We start from the raw sequence: 17,539 nt of genomic DNA on the forward strand, positions 1-17,539 counted from the left end.
TGGGGCTAATTTTACAGTAATAAAACTTATCCTGAGGACTGAATAGCTTTATTGATGTATTATTTTCTCCCTTTTGAATGTCAGGGGAAAACGTGAGGGTAGTTCCCCTAAACACAAATTATGTAACTGTGTATCCTGCATTTAGGGATGTAGCAAGTATCAGTAAGCCTGAATAGATTATCCTCAGCCTGCAGAAGCCAACTTCTCAATCATCATGTCATCCCCTCCACAGTATGGCATCTTCTTTCAAACCCCACATCCCATCCATCGCCAAAATCCTTTATTTCTACCTCTGCAACATTGCCCACCTGAACCCCTATATCAGCTTCTCAACCGCTTTCATATGTGACATTAAACCAGCCTGCACTCTAAGGTGGATGTAAAAGATCCCACAGTTACAATTAAAAGAAAAGCAGGGGAACTTTTCCCTGTGTCCTGAACCAATGTTTATCCCACAACTTGACTAATGATTGGTTGATCTGGTCATTATCACATTGCTAATTATGGGAGAATATTGCGCTCAAATTGGCTGCTGTGTTTCCTACATTATAACAGTGACTATGCTTCAAAAATGTTTCATTTGCTGTCAAGCTCTTTGGGACATGCTGAAGTCCTGAAATGCACAATGTAAATTAAGTTTTTCTTTTTTTCTCCACCCTTTTAAATGTATTCTGTCACTTCAATATTCTTCCCACTGCCCTCCTGCCCTCCACAAACTCAGAAACTATACCTTTCTGTAAGAAAAACAAAAATTGCTGGAAAAACTCAGCAGGTCTGAAGCATCTGTGGAGAGAAAGACAGAGTTAATGTTTTGAGTCCATATGACTCTTCTTCAGAACTAAAGAGAAGTAGAAATGTGGTGAAATATATACTGTTTAAGGGAGGGGGTGGGATAGGTGAAGCTGGATAGAAGGCCAGTGATAGGTGGAGGCAAAGGAGAGATTGCAAAAGATGTCATAAACAAAAGGTCGAAAAGGGTCTTGATGGTGGTGATACTGGCTAAAGGATGTGCTAATGATGACATTAAGAGTCGAAAGCAGGCTGAGCCAGTGACAGATGGCCCTCGTGGGGGTGGTGTGAGGGGAGGGGACGGTGTGGGAAAAAAGATCAAAATGGGCTAACAGGTGGGGATAAAACAATGAATGGAAGTACATTTTAAAAATAATAATTATAGAAATAGGCGGGGAAAAAATATATATATAAAAATTTAAAAATAAATATTTGAAAAAAGGGGATCAAAAAGGGGTGAGGATGGAGGAAAGAGTTTATGATCTGAAGTTGTTGAACTCAATATTCAGTCCGGAAGGCTGTAAAGTGCCTAGTAGGAAGATGAGGTGCTGTTCCTCCAATTTGCGTTGAGCTTCACTGAAACAATGCAGCAAGCCAAGGACAGACATGTGGGCATGACAGCAGGGTGGAGTGTTAAAATGGCAAGCAACAGGGAGGTATGGGTAACGCTTGCGGACAGACCGAGGGTATTCTGTAAAGCGGTCACCCAGTCTGCGTTTTGTCTCCCCAATGTAGAGGAGACCACATTGGGAATTTTATTCACTTGTCACCCAGTCCTCACCACATGCATTAGCTCTCATGTCACTTGCATTTAATTTGTTTTTGCCTTCAAATTCTTCCCCTGACTCCCCCAACACACCCTCTGCTTTCAGCACCAGTCTATGGATGCACTGCAACAATTCACCAAGAGTACTCTCCTGACCTCTGCAAGAGAACAAGAGTGGGAACAACATCATCTCCAAGTTGCACTCCATGACCATTATGACTTCCTTAATCATCACTGATCAAGAGCTCCCTAACTAATGGCATTGTTGAAGCACTATCACCACATGAAGTGCAGCAGTTCAAAGTGAAGGCCCCCCACAACCCTCTGAGAAATGGTGTAAATGAACATTTTCAGATGTAGTAACATTCCTCTGCAAGTTCTCATCCTGGAATTACAGTGGGAGACTGGAGTCAAGGTCTACCCCACTGTTCCTGCTATCCACAAAAGATCGGTCAAACATTTGAAGTATCCATTTGTACTAAAATTAGTTCATTTGTTAACATTCTCCCCAAGTGGGAAAGTGATAGATCCAATTTGTTACAGATATTCCAAAACTCACATCACTCTAGAACCTTAACACATTGTACTTTGATTAAACTCTTCCGTAATATCCCTAGATTGCTTTCTCTCTCAGACCGACTGATTAGATACTGTTAAAAGGTTACACATATTAGCTGACAGCCAGCTTCACTTAGACTAGAATGATTAACAGACTATAGAGTAGATTCAGCTTGCAAAGCAGCTGTTGGGTTTTACATTGATACACTGAGTGATGCACATATCTCTTAAGCCCAGTATCTCCAATAGTAAACATCACTGGATCAACTCCTTTAGACATGTATTCCATTATCCAATGAGTTTTTTCCAAAAGGCCTTGGTGACGGTGCATATGAGGGACTTCAGTTATGTGGAGAGATTGGCGAAGTTGGGGTTGTTACCATTAGAGCAGAGAAGGTTAAGAGGAGATTTGATCAAGGCAATCAAAACCACTAATGGCTTCAAAAGAGTAAAAGAGAGAGTCTGCTTCCAGTGCAGGAAGGTTGTGACATGAGGACACAGATTTAAGGTGATAGGCAGAAAAACAGAAGTGATGTGAGGAAACTTATTTTTTTTGCACGGCAAGTTGTTGCAATTTGGAGCGCACTGCCTGAAAAAGAGGTTGAAGTAGATTCAATAGTAACATTTGAAAGAGAATTGGATAAATACGTGAAGGAATAGTTTTTACAGCATTATACAGAAAGATCAGGGGCAGAACTTTGCCATTGGCCTATGGGATTGGTGGGGGCAGGCAGGAAGCCAACCCACTGTCCGCGATCGACAGCGCACCGCGATTTCACACTGGGGGGCCAATTAAGGCCCACCCAGTATGATAGACGAGCAGCAGTGCCGAGCACTGCCTGTGCGGGTGGGGGGCAGGGGAGCAGGCCTAGCGCGAACTTCGCACATGCGCGCAAAAGAGCACTGAATAATCTCCATGAGACACGGAGCTGCCTTATGGAAATGAATGATGCATTGAATAAAATATTAAACAGCAGAAAAAAAAATCAATAAAACATGTCACCTCATGTGAATCTGTAACACGAGCAGGGACATGTTTTTAATTAAAAAATTAAAGTTTTTATTTCATTTATATTTGCTTTCGGAAACTTCATCTTGACCGTGGATGAGGTTTCCAAAAATTTGCAAAGACTGCTTGGCCTTTTCGTCTGCCCGTCAATCGTTAGGTTGAACAGGCAGTGAAAAATTCAGGACAATTGATAACTTAATGGCCTTAATAGACCTTTTAATTGTCAGTGGGTACACTGCTGGCTGCAGCGCCTGCCCACCGACCGAACTATCAAGCGCCTACGCATTGATGTCGGTACGCTCAACCGACATCAACACGCGTCATTTCACGCTCGGTCGGGTCGGGCGCGTGCCCACCTGCTGAGCTAGGAATTCTGCCCCAGGAGTTAGGTTAATTGGATAACTCTACCACAGAGCTGGCAGAGGCACGATGGGCCAAATGGCCTTCCTCTGTGTTGTATCATTCTATGATTTTAAAAGTGTATTTTAAAGCCAATTCAAAACATACTGGAATGATATAGGAACTTAAGGGGTGAAATTATGAGGATAGGTTGCATAAGGTTGGCTTGTATTCCCGTTAGTATAGAAGGTTGAAGGGTGATTTGATCAAGGTGTTATGAGAAGGATTCAATAGGGTTGATAAGGAGAAATTCTTTCCCCTGGTGAGTAAATCAAGAACAAGGGGCATAATCTTAAAATTAGAGTTAGGCCAATCAGGAGGGAAATCAAGAACTGTTTGAGCTCAAAGAGAAATCTGGAACTCCCTCTCTCCCAAAAGGCTGTGCCTACGGCAAAATTGGAGGTTAAAATTGAGACTTTTTTTTGTTGAGTAAGGCTATCAAGGAATATGGAGCTAAGGCAATTAACTGGAGTTGAGCTATGATTTAATCGAACGGCAGAGCAGATTTGAGGGGCAGGCTGGTCTACTTCTGTTCCTATACATGCCAGCCTGGAAAACCAGAAAAAGTTGGCCAATGGCCAAATTGACACAACTTCAAAAAAGTGGAGAGCTGAGAAACAGCTTTGAAAATAAACTGTGCGTCACATAAAGTCAAGGCGTTAACTGAAAGTGCAGTGGGACATAGGTTCCCATAACTTAAGGTGTAGGTAAAGAGTAAAGGGTTATCTCCAAATGATAGCTACTGAGGCATGAGGCACAATGTCACAGTGATGTCCCTCACTGAAGGAAGATGAATGTGAATCATGTTAAGAGAATAGCTCCAGCTATGTCTTGGTCTTATTTAATCTTTGTAAATAGTTAGTATGTAAAAATATCTGCTTTCAACAAATGACCAGCATATCCAGCAAAATCTCTTCTAGAGTAAGCAGCTTATAAATCCTTAGATAAAACCATAATAACAGAGGAAGTATATCCCATCCTTGGTGTTATGGGGAGTTGGAAAGGGGGAATTATATACATAAGAGCCACGGACATTTACTTAACCATCAGCCAGCATTTGGCAGTGAGCAGTAACATCTACTGCTATTAAGGTAGCTGGTTTTAACAGATGACCTGACACCAAGGATTGTACCTCAGGACAATTAAGTGGTTTCAGGAAAGCAAGTTGGTGAGGATTCCTCAAGGAGTAATTATTCTGTTGTAAACGAGAGCAGTACGTATGTGGAGTATGTATGGAGGACGTATCTGCTCATTTTCACTGTCTTATCTGCTGTTAGCCAATGGATATTTTGTATTAATCTGATATCTAAAACATACTAAATAAATCAAAAATACTGTTGTAAATCTAACACCTCAGTGGCACATTAGCCAGTTATAGCTCATGACTTTTAATTGAGATTAAAGCTGTCATGCCTTTTAAAATAAAATGGAAAAGGGAAAACATGAAATTGGAGTACGAAAAAGATATATAAAAAGAAAAATAGAGAGACACAGAGAAGGTAGAGGAGTAAAGTAAAAGGAGGGAATTGTATTTGCGTATCATCATTTCTATCATGAGCTTCTCAAGGCACTCTACTTATAATGAATTATTTTTGTGATACAACTGTTGTTGCAGAAGCAAATGTGGAAGTCATTCTGTGCAAAGCAAAAACCCTTTAAAAGCAATGAGATAAATGGCCTGTGTTTAGGGGTGTTGCATGCCAGCATGGATTCTGAGCTCAAACCCCTCGAGTTCTGGTATTAATAAGTATGACCAAAGACTAAATCACAACTAGTAGAATCTAATGCACAGCAATCACAATTTGCACACATGTAGGACATATTTTTTTAAGAAAAGAAACAAAAATAGACACAGAGGCAAGCAGTAACTGCCAGGAATTAACAGGATGCGCCACATCTGAAATTGCTGACAGTCAGTGGGGGTGGGGAGCAGGCCACTGCAGGGAAATAACAATCAGGCTTCCCTTAGTTGTTCTTTTTCTATCTTCAGTTCTTCACTTGGTGAAGAATGAAAGAGCGGCAGAACTTGCAGACTGGTTAACAGTCCTACAGGGCCGCAATCATCTTTATAACCAGTCTATAAAACAGAAGGCTGTTCTGGGCTCCCACAACCCAAATGCTGAGGGGTGTGGGACGGGGGGAGAGGATGTATGGTGAGGTGGCATAGTTACTCAAACCCACTGAATACTTGGACCCCACTGGATGTATTCAGTGCTCCATTCTCCATTTGCTGGAGTTTAAACCGCCTTCTGGCTCAGAGGCAGGGATTCTACCGCTAGCCCAAACATTCACAAAGTGAAAAAGCCCCAGGGGTAGGTTTTTCAATTGCTCTCTCGCATGTTGCACAGTGCTTGACAACTGGAAAGAAAGCGAAAAAATATAGAAAGAGGTGGGTGGAGGGAATTGGGGGGTTGTTGGGGGAAGTGCCAGTTGCAGTCAGGAGATTTTGTGTGTTGGAATCTGATGCATGAGGTCATGGTGGTGTAGTGTGTTATTAACTTTACACCCTGAACCTCCTAGTTACCATCAAACAGTTTAATTATACCCTAAGAAACCAGGTGGAAACACAAGACAAGTTAAACAGCTTTTTTTAAATGGCGAAGATAACAGTGACCAGCTTAATGATATGACTTCTGGGAATAGAATTTTAAAAAGTCTTTTTACAATACCACCACATCATAAAGACAGTAGCTGTAAAGATTATACTATTGTTGCTGAGCCATGAAACTCACGCCAGAAAAATTCACTGTAAAATTAATGAGACACAACAAAGTCGAATAACAAAACATTTGGGCAGAAACAGCACTGTATTCCTGAATTAAAGGTCACTGTGTCTTATATAATAAAACTTGAATAACCCACCCTTATCCTTCTCAAGGGTTTCGATTTTTGACCTGTTTTAAAAGGCCTTGACTGCATTAAGGGTAATTCCGTAATCCAGTGGCCTCAGTGGGAAGTGGCAATCACAGTGGGTGGGGTGGGGGAGGGGGGGTGGTGGGGGCAGTGGGGGAGGCAGTTGGGCAACAATATGAGTCGGGGAAGACCCTAGAAGAAGTGAGGGGGTTGCCAGGTGCAGAGACGATCTGGACAGAAGGCCTGCCTTAAAGCTCCGGCACTGTGTCCAAAAATAAAAATTAAAGATTGAAATGTAAAACATCCCTCCAGCCCTCATCTCTCATGGTTGTGACATCAGTCATGCAGCACTAATCCAGTCACGGAAGCCCTCAGGCTTATGTCAAGAGACAGAGTGAAATAGCAAGCAATCATTTTATTTTAAACACTCCAGACATTTTTTTCCCAAAAATTTAAAGCACTGGACTTTTAAATGTCTTGACAGCTTGACAGCACCCTTTGATAGGTACTTCTAACAGTTGATTTTAATAGGTCTGTTGAAAGTTCCAATGAGCTTGACAGTAATGCATTGATGAACTTCTTATGCTCATTTATGCCTACTTTTAACAATTCCAAAGGACACCTTACTTCCCCCAAAGGTATTCTGGTAAGGTGATCCAAAGGTTCACCTTACTTCTCCATTGGAGTACCCCTGGTTATCCAAGCGAATCCAACAAGTTCACACTTGGGCTCAGATTTTTTGCCACAGTGGGGGAGGCTCTCCACCATGGTGAAAATCCCAGAAATGGATGGAAATTCTAAATCCAACCTCTGAATGTGGCATTTGATATTTTTGCAGGGGCAGGACTGGAGTTAGGCCTGGTTTTGCACATGCAAGGTTAATGGAGGCAGCCGGCCATTTAAATCGCCAGTGCCTCAACTGAAGTGGAATTTTGATAGGCCAGGAGTCTGAAACCCCAGGGTGTGCAGATTAGACCAAGTAATAGAAAGTCTAAACTTGGTGGATTAATTTCGATAGCCGGGTTCTGGATCTGGTCCTGGGACACCTTTGGAAGAGGTTAGGCCCCCTTTGGAATTGTTCAAAGTAAATATGATTGTGTGTTAAACTTATTGGAACTGTTAAAGAACTATTGAAACTGTCAAAGAACTGTCAATGAACTATCAAAGCTGTCAAGGAACTGTCAAAGGATGCTAAATGAGTTGGCAGGGAAAGGGTAAGGGCAACTGGTGGTGGGTGAGGGGCATGATTTCGCATATGGGTATGCAGAGTATGGATAGAGGGGCTTGAGGTGACATAGGTTGGCATGGAGGGTGTGTGAGGCGTGACGGGTGAGGGCTGTAGGGAAACTTTTTGTTTAAGTTATTTTTAAAAGGATTAAACCAAAGTGCTGGAGCACAGAGGCAGCCCTTCCACCCAGCCCACCTCTGCAACCGGCAGCATCTGCACATGTGCGTGGGTTGGCATGCCTGACTTACAATCCAGAACCCCAGAATGAAAATCCTAACTGTGGGTGGCCATTTCTAAAGGTCAAGTGCGCAGAGCCAGGAATTTTTCCATCTCTGCGCACCCGACCCAGGTCTAAAAACCTGGGCCTTGCTCTTACCGGATCTAATCTGCACACATCTAGTTTCACACTCCTGGCCTACCAAAATCCCACTTAAGTGGAGGCAGTTGATGATTTAAGTGGCCAGTTGCCACAGTGAACCGCTCATACATGGAACATATTCCGCCCCATTCCCGCCTCTGCAAAAATGGGAAGTGCTGGGTTTGGAGGAGGGATTTCTGGTTTTCTGGCATTTCCATTACTTTCGCTCCTTTCTGACAAAAATTTGGGCCTACGTGTCGCTCTGCTGTAAATGCATTTTGCAGGCATATTTTCTGTGTTCGTTATTCTTAAAAGAATTAATGGGTTCCAAAAGAACACATGAACACTCTTGTTAGTGATATGAAAGGGGAAACATTTTCACAAAAGTATTTACAATCTCTCTGCATTGAATTTCAATTCCCATTCTAGTGCCAACAAAGAAGTCAAACCTTGTCCATTAGTTCTGTGGTGTAACATTACAAAACATTTCTTTTTATCCATGATGCCCCGACTAATTAGTTATTTTTGATCTTCCCCAAATTGTTTTTATGCAGCTGCTAGGAGAAGCATGCATGAAGCTCAGTTTGTCTCACTCCCAACTTTCCTCTCTCCCTCGAGGAGCTAGAATTTACATCTGGTCACTGTGATCCAGGCTAATATTGAAAGAGAACCCACCCTTTGGACAACTGCTGCGATAGTGAATGCATTGGCTATAATATTCCAATATTCCCTGGGTTCTGGAAAGGTTCCCGTGGATTGGAAAAATGTTAATATAATGCCCTTATTCAAAGGGGGCGGGGGGGGGGGGGGGGGGGGGGGGAGGAGGCAGAAAGTAGGAAACTATAGACCAGTTACTTTAACATCTGTCATTGGGAAATTGTTGGAATCCATTATTAAGGAAGTAGTAATGGAGCATTTTGAAAGTCAAAATGCAATCCATCAGAGTCAATGTGGTTTTATGAACAGTAAATCATGTTTGACTAATTTGCTAGAGTTCTTTGAAGATGTGACAAGCAAAGTGGATAATGGGGATCCTGTAGATGTAGTATATCTGGACTTCCAGAAGGCCTTTGATAAGGTGCCACACAAAAGATTAATACACAAGATAAGATCACATGGAGTTAGGGGTAATATATTAGCTTGGATAGAGGATTGGCTAATCAACAGAAAACAGTGAGTCAGGATAAATGGGTCTTTTTCTGGATGGCAAGCTGTAGTGGGTTGCCACAGGGTTCGGTCCTTGGGCCCCAATTATTTACAATCTATATTAATGACTTGGATTCAGGGATAGAAGGTACTATAATTAAATTTGCAGATGACATCAAAATAGGTGGGCAAGTAAGTTGCAATGAAGAAATAAGAAATTTACAAATGGGCCAGGATTTCCCAGTCGGTAAGCGGGGCTCGGGACCTACTCGCCGACGTGTAAAATGGCGCGCGATGTCGGGCGGAACTCCCAACATCACCCGCTCCATTTCAATTTTCAGGTAGGCGGGGGCTCAGCAGAATCAGCTGTGCACCCGCCAACCTGTCAATAGCCAATTGAGGCCATTGACAAAGTCATTAAAGTAATTAGCGGACCTGCTAATTACCTGCTAAGGGTGGCGGGCAGGTCGGGAGCCCTGGTGGGAATTAGAAAAAGCATGAAACCTCATCCACAGGCGGGATGAGGTTTAATGTAGGTTTTTAAAAATGTAATAAAAGTGTATTTGAAAGTGATGCACATGTCCCAACTCATGTGACAGTGAGACATGAGGGGACATGTCAGGGAATTTTTTTTTTCAATTTTTAAGATTTTTTATTGTGGAGCCGATCTCCCTGAGGCAGCACTTAGCCCCAGGGAGATGAGTGCGCTCTTTCATGGGCATGTGCGAAAAAGCACACTCTCGGCTCAGGGAATCCCCCCCCCCACCACCGCCCTGCACAGGGAGCGCATAGCACTTCCTGGCAGACGTCACACTGGGCGGGCCTTAATTGGCCCGCCCACGTAAAATGGCAGTGCACCCCCAATCGGGGGTGCCAATCGGAGATGCGCCTCCACACACCTGCTCCTAAACTTCCTCCCCGACGGGGGAAATATTCTGCCCATGGATATGGACAGGTTAGATGAATGGGCCAAAATTTGGCAAATGGAGTTTAACGTGGATAAGTGTGAGGCTATCCATTTTGGTCAGAAGAATAAAAAGGCGACTTATTTAATTGGAGAGAGACTTCAGAATGCTTCAGTGCAGAGGGACCTGGGTGTCCTCATACATGAATCGCTGAAAGCTAGTATGCAGGTACAGCGGGTAATAAGGAAGGCAAATGGAATTTTGGCATTTATTCCTAAAGGAATAGAGTATAAAAATAGGGAAGTGTTGTTGCAACTGTACAAGGCATTGGTGAGACCGCACCTGGAGTACTGTGCACAGTTTTGGTCCCCATACCTGAGGAAGGATGTAGTTACATTGGAGGCGGTTCAGATGACGTTCACTAGATTGATTCCAGAGATGAGGGGCTTGTCTTATGATGAGAGATTGAGCAGGTTAGGCCTATACTCGCTAGAGTTTAGAAGGATGAGAGGAGATCTAATTGAGGTATATAAGATGCTAAAGGGGATAGACAAATTAGACATGGAGTGGATGTTTCCCTTGTGGGGCATTCTAGAATGAGAGGCCATAGTTTTAGGCTAAGGGGTGGTAGATTTAAATCAGAGATACAGGAGGAATTACTTCTCTCAAAGGGTCGTGACTCTGTGGAATTCACTACCTCAGAGTGCAGTGGATGCCGGGACACTGAATAAATTTAAGGAGGAGATAGACAGATTTTTAGAAAGGGTATGGGGAGAGGGTGGGAAATTGGAGTTGAGGCCGAAATGAGATCAGCCATGATCGTATTGAATGGCGGGGCAGGCTCGAGGGGCTGAATTGCCTACTCCTGTTCCTAGTTCTTATGTTCTTATGGGTTAAAATTCTGGAACACCCTCCCTAACAGCACTGTGGGTGTACCTATGCCACATGGACTACAGCAGTTCAAGAAGGCAGCTCACCACCACCTTCTCAAGGGCAGCTGAGATGGGCAATTAATGCCGGCCCAGCCAGCGATGCCCACGCCCTGCGAAATAATAAATAAATAAATAAATGCATTTCACCAGCCACCCTTGAATTTTTCTTTATTCATCTCAGCAATTTAATCACACAAAAAGGCCCAAGCATGTAGAGTATATAGATCCTCTGATGGTTCCATTGGTTTCGACACTGGAGTACACCATAACTCAAGCAAGACATCCTTAGAAGGTGGTGGATTACGTACCACTTGGAAAGGCCAAACATAAGATGCTCTAGATATATGGAAAAATTTGTATGGAGAAATGAAAATGAACATCAGTTGTGGCAGCTGACAGACCAGAGGTGTTGTGGTGACTAGGATTTGCTAAGGTAACCTGACTGACTGCAACTGCATCAAAATCCTCTTTAATACAGAGTTAAATTCTGGACTTAAAGGTCAATTGTGTGTAAGAAGTTTGCCGTCATCCCTTGTTTTCTCCCATTCTGCCCAGAAGAAGTTGACTCATACTAGAATATAATAGTATTCTCCACAGCCCTACACTTGTCAGAGGTGAGGCTATAATCACTGTAGCTTTGATTCACGAAGTGGCATTACTTATTGGTGCAGTTATATTGGGGGAACAGGGTCTTGGAATTCACCATAAATTGTTTGAGTATCAGGCACATTACTAAAATGGCTACTTTTGGTGAGTGAGTGAGTGCCGATAGATTGTTTAACTTTACAAATGTCAAAGCCAAGCCCTATTCTGTCCTCTTCTGAGGTTTCCCCACATGCACTTTCCAGCAAGGGTCTCCTGGCTGAATCATTGGGAGAGTGACAACTGGCTGCGGTACCAAACACTACCTCAACTGAGGATCGACAACACAACACAAACTGGGATTGAACCTGATCAGCATCGCTCACACCACTCTGGCCGGTTCTCAGGCCAACTGAGCCATCAGAGGAACTATGAAGCAAAACTTCTGTGCTCACTTGACACGGCTTCTTCAACAGCACCTCCCAAACTTGTAACCTCTACCATTCAGAAGAGCAAGGGCAAGGAGGGACATGGGAACGCCACCACCTCCAAGTTCTCCACCAGGTTATACATTATCCTGACTTGGAAATATATTGTTATTCCTTCAATGTCGCTGAATCCAGATCCTAGAGCTCGCTACCTAGCTACAACTTAGGAATACGTGCACCAAGCCGACAATAGCAGTTCAAGAAGGCAGCTCACCACCAGCTTCTGAAAGGCAATTAGGAATGGGTAATAAATGCTGACCTTGCCAGTGACACCCAATTCCTGTAAATAATTTAGAAAAATTTTAAAATTCAGCTGAAGCTACTTACTAAGAGCAATTCCATGATTCTGCATGGCCAACGTTGCACTCACATCAGCATGGGCGAAGGATAAGACTACAACACTGGAGGCTTAATTCTATGCCCATGATCCCTGTAAGTGTGGCCCCTCCACTGGAGAGCGGAATCAGTTACCTCTAAAGGTAGCTACATTATTAAAACAAATTTCTATCATAAGAAAGATGGAGAGGTGGTTCAATGGCTGCCCAGTAAACTTGTCTCCTACTCACTGTGACATGTTGGTATGTCGCAGTATTTCCAATACACGCCATCTTCATACTCAGCAACGTAACACCATGGCCTCACATCATTGTCTGGGTTCCTGGAGAGGCAAGAGACTATCCATTAGGGTATTTCACGGTCAGTCACTTTTATTTTACTGTCAGTATCAAAACTGTGGTTTCCCTATACAGAACAGTTTTGAGGACGACCTGTCAGTCTGCATACAGAGTCCTTTCCTTTATTAAGATGCAAAAACATATTTATGCAGGTATAAGAGGCTGAAGAATGCTCGATTGGTGCACCTACAGTTAGAAGGCTAAGACAATGTGAGGAAGACAGCACTGAATATGGAGATTTCACTGACAATGTCTGTACAAGTGATGAAGCGGTGGGACACATTCTGTATCACAGGCCGAGAACATTGCCTGTCAATGTGAGCCCAGTGCAAAGGGAAGATAAGCACAAATTGTTCTCAAACAGCACTGATAAGTTGGCACATCAAAGGCCTTTGAGATTAGCTCTTGAAAGTTATATTTGCAGAGCACCTCTTTGAGCAACTGTTTCTTTTTCATACGTGTAAGTGTTCGGTTATTAAACAGGGCCAAATACAGGAAGATGCTGCTTGATTAAACATTTTCAATGTCAGTGCCAAACTTATAATCACCGGCCACTGCTGATTTTGAAGCAGCGCATCAAAAACTTGCTCATTTTCTTCATCTCCTTTCCTGCAGATGGTGTTCAGTGCCAGGGCATGGATCAATAGTTACTTGGTCCCTCACCTAAACTAAACTGTTTTGTGTCACTGTACAATGTTGGCGTTGCGAAAAGTGCTGGAAGCACCATGCAAAGCAATCCCAAATCCAGCATTACGTAGTTTTGCTTTTTTTTAAAAACAGATATCCTCCCATCACTGATGGAATGGGAGTTGTACAATATTCCCAGTACCATAAAGCAAAATCTGTTGCTTTGAACTGAAAGAAAAGCAAGTATCAGAAAAGGACAGAGAGATAAAAGAGCAAGAGAAGGGAAAAATATTCACAGAAACGCAGAAACGCAGAAAAAAACCCCAGAATTTATCATAAAACTGTTGCAATTATGCTTAGGGAATGCAGAAACAGCTCAGAGGGAGAGTTAACAGGAAAGATGATGGTGCCAGGATTAAAACACTAATTAACACGGCTACTGACAGCTCCTGTGAGTTGGGTCCAAAATATCTTTTGCAGTAATTGAATCAAATGGCTGTCTAATGGTCCCCAAAATAAAACATATTTTAAACCCTCCATATTTTTTAAAATTAGAATAATGTTATCTTTGGCAGTGGACAGCATGTCTTTATTTTAAATAAAACACATATCTCACACAGAAGAGTGGAACAGGTTCCTGGCTCGTGCAAGGAATACTGATTCAGTGCAAGGACAAGCTGGTCCAGCCTGAAGATGTCTCCATATTTTTATGAGCAGGACATATGGTAGAGCAAGGGTTTTCCTCAGTGATTGGAGAACTTTGTGGTCCTTAGGTCTGTATGGCACTTACAGAAAAGGAGTTGACAATATGTTTCCCTTCCCACACATATGGCACACAGATTCCCCTGATCATGCATGACACATGAATAACACATTTACGGCAGGGTGGTCAACTTCCAAGGCCTACCTCAGCACTAGCCATTTTTAACGGTTGGAATGATCATTCTCTGTGCTGTTCATCATTGATCTCTATGTACTTAAAAACCAGCATGTTATGATGATTCCCATGGGGGGAACGTAAACCAAAATAACCAAATCTATTGAATGACCCCCCCAAATAAAGAAATCATTTTTTGTAGCTTTTACTTTAACACAAACCAGAGTCCACACACATTAAACATGAATTAACAGGCAAATTATAGTTAGCTATAACTATAAATTTTATAGAAAAGAAGATACTATCTCCTGAGATTACAAGCATTTGTATCACTCCCCACTGAAATGTGGCACCAGCGCAGGATCTCTCACTTTTCTCACTCAATGGATTTGGTCCTCATGTCACCTGGAATGGTAACTCCACTTTTTCTGAGTCCATGGGGACTGTCCGCACCCAAATGGCACATTAGGACTTCCTTAGCTAGGTTCATGACAGTCTTGATGGCACACCCTGTCTTCAGCTTTCCATCCTTTTTAACAGTATTACACATACAACTCCTTGTAAATGTGCCTTCTCCATTCTTGCCCTGCTGCAGCTCTTCTTTATCCACACCCACATGGCTTCTGTATCTTAACCTCCGTCTTATTGGCACTGTTTCCAGGTCAAGGGAAACCAGGTCACATGAGCCAGAATTTCTTATTATCCAAGAAAGTTACATTCTATCCCTTTACAATTGATGAAAGCTCTTAAAAGTCATTTTCAAACATTCTCAAAAAACAATTTCAGATTCCGCAGATCTTTTAAAGGCAGTACAAATTTTCCTTACTGTACTGCTTCCAGGTCAAAGGTCATCACAACATCCCCCCCCCCCTCCAAGATGTTGCTGCACCCTTTCCCAATCTACAACTCCAGTTGATGGGCAGAATTAAATACAACACATCACTCTGTGAATGTGTACTAAATTTGATGCAGTGCTGAGTGACACAGCAAGGCACTAGCAATGTGAGGATACTGTCTGTGGTCAAGTTTCACGAAAATCACAATAACAGGTCAGTGACAAATGTTTATACCTATCTTTTCTTTATTATGCGCATTTAACCAAATGAAACTTGATCTAGGATTGGGCCTGAATTTCATACGCCCCCGCCAGCATGTTTTTACACGGGGGAGCGTGAAAGGTCAAGGGTAACCAGGTCATATGGACAAGAATTTCTTATTATCTCAGAATTCTTACTACTCACTAATGGGCTTCCCGCTGGGTCTCTGCCCGTCCCAACCTCTGTGATTTTATGCTGGGTCTGGTGAGGCCTTGGACGGCCTGCCTGCCCTTGTGCAAATGGAGGCTCTTAAGTGGCGAATTATTGACCACTTAAGAGATGTTTCCCATCCAGCCTCAATTTTTAGACTGCCGGGAGGATTCCCCGGTTGTGGGGAAGCCTGAAAATGACCGTGTTTATGCCTCAGGTGGTGGTGGTGGTGGGGGCGGGGCGGCCTTCTAACTTTGGATGCCCCCCCCCCCCCTCTTAAGGTGCAGTGGCCACTTGGAACACCCCCCCCCCCCCCCCTCCTCCAGCCTCTCCCCCAACACACCAATCCTCCAACCCCCAGGCCTTCCCTACCCTCCCCACCCTGAGACCCTGAAAACTTATCTTTCCGTCCAATTCCAGGCCTTAGGCTTCGTCGACTTCATGAACTTCTTTTCACTGCTGCCTCTATCACTGCAGGTGCCGGAGAGCTGCCGGCCAATCTGATTGGCTGGCAGCTCTCTAAGGTGGGACTTCCTCCCGAATGAGGGGCAGAAGTCCTGCCTGCAGCCAATTGATGCTCATTCAAGCATGAAACGGCTGCGGGGCAGACTGTGTTGACGGAGACATGTTCCCTGCCGACTCTTCAGATGGCAGGACAGGAAACCCCATCATCTGAAATATCCTGACCGTGCAGTTTACAGATTTTAATATTTCATTTTATATATTCATGCTCCTTTTTGAAGGCTCTGAAAGCTCATTGGTGCAAGGTCCTACAAGTCCGTTCAGGTAGACCTGTCAGTCTAAAGTCAATTGTGAGGGTTTTAGAATCCATCATTGTGACTGAGCACTTGGCCACATTTTGGCTGATCAGAGGGAGTCAGAGTGGATTTGTGAAGGGTATTCATGCATGACTAACTTAGTTGAATTTTTTGAGGACACACTGGAATAGTGGATAGAGGACATGTATCAATTTCCAGAACATAAAAGAATTTTCAGAAGGCACTTGATAAGATTCCATGTAAGAGACTATTAGCAAAATGAAGGTATACAGAATTGAAGGCATCCTTATGACATGAGGTAACACATCAAAAAAAAGTACAACACAGGAACAGGCCCTTCAGCCCTCCAAGCCTGCACCAATCATATTGCCTGTCAAACTAAAACATTTTGCGCTTCCGGGGTCCATATCCCTCTATTCCCATCCTATTTGTCAAGCTATCTCTTAAACACCACTAAAGAACAGCCATGATTTTACTGAATGGCAGAGCAGGCTTGAAGGGGCAAATTAGCCCACCCCTGCTTCTATTTCTCGTGCTCCTTTGTTCCTATAGGTGGGAAAATGTTTGGGAGGAAGGAGACAGAATAGGGATAAATGATACATACTCGGGATTGGTGTATGTGAAAAGTGATGTTCCCTAAGGAACTATTCTGAGGCCTCAGCCCTTTGTCATATTTCTCAAAGATGTGAGGTGGGATTTTCCAGCCCCGACACCGGCAGGCATTGTCACAGGTGGGACAGGAAAATTTGGAGAGCTGTTGACTTTTAAAATTTCCCTGTACCACCTGCGACACTTGCTGGTGTCGGGGCTGGAAAATCCCACCCGTGGGTAATGGAAAATTGAGTTATATAGTGGAGTCTGCAGATGACACTATATTGGGAGGTAAAGTAAGTAGTGTAGCTGGGAGCAGAAAGGTACAAAGTGACAGAAAATTCAATGTGGAATAGTGTGAGATCGTCCACTTTGGATTCAAGGGGCACAAATCAGAGCTATTTTCTAAAAGGTAAGAAAGCCGGAACTACGGAGGAGCAAAGAGATGTGGGTGTACATATACACAAATCACTAACAGCTAGTGGACAGGTGCAAAAAGCAATCAAAAAGTCGAATGGAAGGTTAGCCTTTAGCTCAAAGCGATAAAAAGAGGAGAAAGTTATGCTTCACTTGTAGAGAGACTTGGTCAGACTGCATCTGGAGTCCTGGGCGCTGTTTCTCAGAAAGGATATATTGATGTTGGAGGAGGTGCAGTGCAGATTCAGCAGAATTATAATAGAGACTAAAAGGGTTTATATATAAGGATACATTGTATAAACTTGGCTTGTATT

At 43.2% G+C, this 17,539-nt stretch overlaps 1 protein-coding gene across 3 annotated transcripts in view; it reads right to left on the reverse strand.

Annotated features, from left to right (window-relative positions):
- The window catches only part of kremen1 (kringle containing transmembrane protein 1), a 253,321-nt gene that overhangs the window by 158,842 nt on the left and 76,940 nt on the right, over window positions 1-17,539 (reverse strand). For all 3 annotated transcript variants that reach the window (XR_005944764.1, XM_041202488.1, XM_041202489.1), the window contains exon 3: window positions 12,580-12,671. Coding sequence is in view for 2 of the 3 variants with exons in the window: in XM_041202488.1 (XP_041058422.1) it covers window positions 12,580-12,671 (92 nt within the window). In the remaining variant the exon portion in view is untranslated. The remainder of the gene's footprint in view (window positions 1-12,579; window positions 12,672-17,539) is intronic.

Source organism: Carcharodon carcharias, chromosome 13, assembly GCF_017639515.1.
Source record: "Carcharodon carcharias isolate sCarCar2 chromosome 13, sCarCar2.pri, whole genome shotgun sequence".
NCBI lineage: Eukaryota > Metazoa > Chordata > Chondrichthyes > Lamniformes > Lamnidae > Carcharodon > Carcharodon carcharias.